General features: G+C 37.2%; 1 protein-coding gene across 1 annotated transcript; it reads left to right on the top strand.

Annotated features, from left to right (window-relative positions):
- The first annotated feature begins 2260 nt into the window (after positions 1-2260).
- On the top strand, positions 2261-3181 carry LOC100472397 (olfactory receptor 4C11). The gene has a single exon (XM_002930243.4). It carries the CDS (start codon positions 2261-2263, stop codon positions 3179-3181), a length of 921 nt encoding a protein of 306 aa, XP_002930289.2.
- Positions 3182-6814: the final 3633 nt, after the last annotated feature.

Here is a 6814-nt window from a genome sequence, read left to right as displayed (position 1 = left end):
TATATAATATATATATTATATATATATAAGCACCTATTACTATAAGAGATAGAAGCACAAGCCTATTGACCTGGGAAAACCAAGGGAAGTCTATTGGTACCAATATATTTTGAACTGTAAAATTTCAGGAGATAAAATAAAAATAATGGATTAAGGAAGAGAAAAATCATGATCTATAACTGAGATGTCCCCCCAAATCAGAGAGATAGGACAGTCTGGGAGTGTGAGAAAATGATGATTTAATTCAGTGATAGAACACTGAGTGGTGGTGTGGTAGTCACATAATGTATACATCTTATAAGTGCTACCTTCTTGTCTTAATGCCCCCAAATCTTCTTTTTGCTTAAATAAAGTAAAACAAAATAGAAGCACATCACCTGGCTTTTATGGTTGTCCATTATCTGGCCCCAAATTTCTCTGTTAGAACCCCTTAATTTAGTGAGAGTATAGTTTCTATGGAGATCATCCNTCTGGCCCCAAATTTCTCTGTTAGAACCCCTTAATTTAGTGAGAGTATAGTTTCTATGGAGATCATCCCTACGTTAATCTGAAGCAAAGCATGTTTCTCCCTCTATGATATTTTACTGACACTTCTCACCGAACTGCTCCTCTCTTCACAGCCAATCCCTGCCTCCCTTTTTTTCATTCCTTTTTAGGAATCTAATTTTTTTTTTAAGATTTTATTTATTTATTTTTTCTGAAAGAGATTTAGAGAGAGAGAATGAGTGGGGGATGTAGCAGAGGGAGAATATACAAACAGACTTCTGCTGTGCATGGAGCTGGATAGGGGGTGAGTGGGTGGGGTTTGAACCTAACACCCATCAGATCAGAACATAGGCCAAAACTAAGAGTCAGGCACTTAACTGACTGAGGCTCCCAATTGCCCCAGGAATCTAACTTTTCAGAACAAATTAATCATTTTTTTTTCTTATCTATACATGTCAGAGACGATTGGAACTGTAAATCAGAGCTTATAGTTAAAACACCTCCAGTTTACCATACTGCACTAATATTATTTTAGCTGGATGGCAAATAAATTTTATATTTTAGTTAGATATGGAATTTTATTAGGGGTAGATGGGTGATTTGAGTCAGTAATTAAAAAATATATTTTACTTAGGGAAAGACAGTATAACCTTATGGAACACTTGAGTTTCAGGGAAGTCTGTTGGAAACTCCAATTTGCATATTTAAAACCCTTACTTCATTTCCTTGTCATTTTTGAAACTTCACCAACAAACCAATTCATATTCAAGGGAACTTTTACTTTTGGAACCAAAATTCACTTGGTATTATCACATAGAGTTGTGTGTAATTCTTATGTAGTAAATGATCTTATCTAGAGGTATGCTATCCCTCCAACTTGTTTGTAAAGAGGTTGAGGACATATTTCTAAGCCCCATTACATAGATGGCAGATATGAGTATGTACTTAGTACATATTGGTGACTGAGTTGATGGTGTTATTGATTTATTGAAGGATTGGTGATTTATCAGAAAGGAAGAGTTTCTCAAAAATCATACTCAAGTACATTTTAGATCATTTGGCATCAATATTAAAAGTTACAGAAATACTGTAAGACAGAATAATGATGAATTGTAGTAATTTCTTAAATTGATGTAATAGAAGGTAAAATTGTGGCCAACATGAACCTCAATTTGCGGATGTAATTTCTTCTTAAAGCATAATCCAAGCCAGATACTCAAGAGGTCAGGAATAATAGGTGCAAACTTGTGTCCAAATCAATAAATGTGTTTTTTTAAGAGAGAATCTCCAAGTGTATATATTTTGAAATTATATAGGGATATAATTTTTCAGCAGTTGAGATGCATGTATATTATATTCTCATCAGACACGTAGGTATATACTTAATAAAGTATCTATTAGAGTGTCTAATTGACAAATGAAGAAAAAGCGTCAAGACAAAGTGATCTGATCAAGATCATACAGCAAAGTCATTAGTTCTCAGAACTCACCAGAGCTCACCATCACTTGAGAGCTTTGTTACCCCTGAAAATCTCAGTCCACAAAGGAAGACCTTCAGTTAATGCTCATGGTTAAAGCATGACATTTGCATTGAAAAAAAAAAAAAACATTTTGCAAGTGATTTCAGTATATGAAAACCTGAGAGCTATTGGTTTATGTGTTGATGGAATTAGAATGATAAAAGTGCAATTCTGAATCCAGTTTCACTGCTATTGCCAAGTCACTATTTCCCAATTTTCTCTGCAGATGAACGATTTCTACATTCACTGTAACCATGGAGTTGAACAGCAGTGTGAATGAGTTCATTCTGCTTGGGTTAACACAGAATGTGCTAAAGGAGAAAGTCGTGTTTGTGGTCTTCTTGTTTCTCTACCTTGCAACTCTGATGGCAAATTTACTGATTGTGATGACCATAAGATACAGCCGAATACTTGGGAGCCCCATGTACTTCTTCCTTTCCTACTTGTCCTTTTCTGATGCCTGTTTCTCAACAACCACTGCTCCTAGGTTGATAGTAGATTCTGTATCTGAGAAGAAAGTCATCTCCTTCAATGAGTGCATGACCCAGATTTTTGCATTTCACTTCTTTGGGTGCATGGAGATCTTGGTGCTTGTCCTCATGTCCTTAGATCGCTATGTGGCCATTTGTAAGCCCCTGCGGTACACAACCATCATGAGCCAGCATGTCTGTGGTACAATGGTGAATGTGGCCTGGGTGGTATCTTGTATCCATTCTTCTGCACAGATTTTCTTGGCTTTGAAACTACCATTCTGTGGACCCAATGTTATTGATAATTATTTCTGTGATATGACACCTTTGTTGAAACTTGCATGCATGGACACTCATGTAATCAATTTACACANACTTGTAGTTTTTAATAGTGGGGCTATCTGCATGGTAAGTTTCATAGTCCTGCTTACCTCTTACATTTTCATCTTACGTTCTTTGAATAACAAGAGTGCAGAAGGAAGAAAGAAAGCCCTCTCTACCTGCACATCCCACATTATCGTTGTCATCTTATTTTTTATTCCATGTATATTCACATATAATCGTCCTGTAACTACATTTCCAGTGGACAAGATGGTGGCTGTGTTTTACACTATTGGGACACCTGTGCTCAACCCTTTGATTTACACACTGAGAAATGCAGAAGTGAAAAATTCCATGAGGAATTTATGGTGCAAGAAACACTGACTTGTAATGGGAAAAAACAGAGGACTCCAATTTTAAATTCTGTAACATTTTGAATAAATTTGGAGTGATAGAAAAGAAAAATGTTTTCATCTCAATGTGGACAATTGAACCCTCTCCCAGTAGGATGTTAATCAATAGGGAAAACAAGAGTTTTCTTCAGTTTTGCCAATCTCAAAGTTCTCCAGATATATTTGTTATATAATGGCCATCAATGAAGTTGACACTGAACACAAGAGATGTAAGTAAAAGATTGTCAAAGTAGAATTTTGTAAAGCAAATGTCAACCAAGATCCTGACAGGGTCAGAGATGAAGGGGTCAAGAACCCAAAAATGAGTGAACTGAATGAGAATATTTTCTTCAGGAGGGATTCTCCAACAATATGAGTGCTTAATTATATTGGAATAGTGTTTTTCAGATTTCAAAGCACATAGATAAAAAACTTAATACATGAAATCTATGTGTGTATATGTGTGCATAATTTATTTTTTTANGGAGGGATTCTCCAACAATATGAGTGCTTAATTATATTGGAATAGTGTTTTTCAGATTTCAAAGCACATATAAAAAACTTAATACATGAAATCTATGTGTGTATATGTGTGCATAATTTATTTTTTTTAATTCTTAGGGAAGCTTAGGATAAGGTAGGGCAAGTATTCTACTCCATTTTTCATATGAAAGCAAAATTTCAAGGTAGTTAAGTCAGTTGCCCAAGGAAAGTGCAAGTTCTGCCATGTTCAGTCTTGGAGGGAGTCAAAATTCTCAAAGGACATTTAATTTTTACTCCCCAAATGCAAAGGTTTGATGCAAGGCAGTTCGTTTCTGAAGCAACAGATAGATCTGGGAGAGGCTTGAACTTCTGCAGATTTACAAAGATTCATAGAGGATTAAAGGCAGGAGAAGGTAACATAACATGGAACAAAAAGAAGGAATTCAGAGGTCAGTCCACTGGTCTTCCCATGATGTCACTTCTTTTCTTCTCTTTGCAGATTAAACCCTTGTAAATGGCATCTTGCCTACAGCTGCTAGTACGGTGATGGATAGCAGTGTGACTGAATTCATTCTGTTTGGGTTGACACAGGATGCAGGAAAGAAGAAAGCAATACTTGGGGTCTTCTTGATTCTTTACCTTGCCAGTCTGCTGGGGAACTTTCTCATTGTAGTGACTATTAAAACAAGCAGGACCCTCGGGAGTCCCACGTACTTCCTATTCTATCTGTCCTTTGCTGATGCCTGCTTCTCTACAACCAAAGCCCCGAGATTGATTGCAGATGCCCTTTCTCAGAAGAAGTCAATTTCTTACAATGAGTGCGTGACTCAGGTCTTTGCAGCCCACTTCTTTGTGTGCATGGAAATCTTTGTGCTCATCCTCATGGCTCTTGATCTCTGTGTAGCCACTTTTAAGTCCTTGGGATACACGACCATCATGAGCTGCAATGTCTGCAGTGTGCTGGTGATTCTGAGCTGGGTGGGATCCTGTATCCACTCTGGTGTATGCAGTTATGGTGTAGTCAAGTATGATTTCTGTTGATACATGATATTCAGGGATTCTAATGTGTATTTCCTTAACACCTTGGTTTTGCTTCATAGACAGGTAAGATAAAATATTCCCCCAGTGCAAAAAAATTATTAATAAATTTTAATTGCACTAAGTTTTTGTATATTTAGTTGTATTAATATTAATAAATATTAACATATATATATATATATTCCTTTTTTCTGAGAGGATTGCATTAGAATAGGATTACATACAGTCCATAACAATATTGAAAACCTATGATGGCCCTTAGTTGGATGCAATTGATATCTGATCATATTCACATGATAATTTAGCTTCCTGTACAAATTTGTTTTCAGAAGGAAAAGTACTGACTAGTGACAGAATGATCATGTGTGTGTGCACACACCAAATCTTTTCCTAGATTTTATTCTAATCTTTAAGAATGTGGTCATAAGAGCTAATCCATATGGAACTGGAACTTAGAGAGTGGAGGGTGCTGTCTTGAGAATCTGGGACTTGGGGAACTTGTTCTGAGAAAATTCTGCTCTGGAATTTATGCCTGAGCCTGCCTCACAGGGGAATCTACATGGATGGACCCTCAAATTCCAGTCAAAGCAAGAAATCTCAGTGAAAACATGGACTGTCCCTGGAGAACCTCTCAAAGTTTGGTGAATGATGAGAGAAGGGTAGTCTCATACTTGGCAGTGATGGGCAGTATCATCCAGGAAGCTGACTTTTGGTGGGGTCCTTCCCATTGCTCTTCACAAGGGAGAAGGAAGAGGCAGTGAGGGTGTTTGGCAGCAGGAATATGCAGAAGGGAGGATAAAGGGTAGAAGGGAGACTAGAGAACCATGAACAGTGAAGAGCAAGGAAAGTTAAAAGGGAAAGTGGGAACTTTGTCCAGGTTGGAGAAATAACTTTGCCTTCTTGTATTTTGAGTCACTTCTGGGTACTTGAACATTTGAAGGAAAAAAAATGAAGTTTCAGAGTATCTCTATATCATTGACCTAGTGTAGCTTAGCTTCCTTGGCTGCCATGTTTGTTTGGGTATCAGGTAAAAGCACTTTTTATTTCTTAGTTCCTAACAGTGTCTCCAAAGAAAAAATGCAGATTCCTTGGGAGAACCTAGGATTAGAAATTCTGCTTCAGTGTTTAATCAAGTTTGGTCTTTCAGATTTGTATTAGAATGTTTTAAAATAATTACTTTCATTTTTGAAGATACCCTACCTGATATATCTAATACCTACCTACCACCACCACCACCACCACAACATAATCTCATTATCAAGTACTATCATGTGATGCTCTTTCAGTACCTGAGTTTATAATTACCATCAAATTGGTGCCAGGAAGTATTACTTTAGGTGATAGAGGCTAAGGAGAAAAGAATACAATGAACTTCACAAGTATGTGAAAAATTTCTGCCAATGGAAGACACAATGTTATCATGTCCCACCAAACATTCCCAGAATTCCTATCTAGGAAGTGGTGGCAGAATAAAAATATTTAAGTCCCAAAGAAGGACGTTTGTCAGAGAAATGAGGGTATTTGAGAAATACTTGTTTGCACTCATATAAAAGCTCCATTTTTATGGACAAAATTTTGTGTATTTAAACCTTATCTGTAAATGGGGAAGGCTTCAAAGTAAATTGAAAGGAGATTGACTTTAGTAAGTAGTCATGAGGAAAGGGGAAAAGGAATTAATCCTAGCATTGGAAGAGGAGAAAGGAAAAGAAGTCTGAAAATCAATCTTTGATTGGTCAGGGAAAAATTATAAAATGACTTTCTAAAAGATCCAAGAGAGCTCTTATAAACCCCTTTTGTGATTTCAGTGGTGAGGGGAGCTATTTTCAGTTCCCCTCATCTCTATGTTCAGGTTGGAGGCTTTTTGTGCAGACAAGCACATCAGGATCTGGGACAGAGTCATCACCAGGGTGTCAACAGACAACAAGGACAGTTTGTGTTAAGACCATTTTTGCACCAGTTACTTCAAATAGCAGGACAACGGAGGGGCTCTGTAGGACTCTGGCAGGTGACATCCAGTTACGGAGTTCTGTGGGTACTACAGAGATCTGTCACCCTCCTCTTTTCTTCAGCTCATGAATCAGAAAGAGACGATCAGATCAAGAAG

Source organism: Ailuropoda melanoleuca, unplaced genomic scaffold (genome assembly GCF_002007445.2).
Source record: "Ailuropoda melanoleuca isolate Jingjing unplaced genomic scaffold, ASM200744v2 unplaced-scaffold4751, whole genome shotgun sequence".
NCBI lineage: Eukaryota > Metazoa > Chordata > Mammalia > Carnivora > Ursidae > Ailuropoda > Ailuropoda melanoleuca.
Note: the sequence above shows the minus strand (reverse complement) of the source record. Positions and strands in the feature narration are given on the sequence as shown.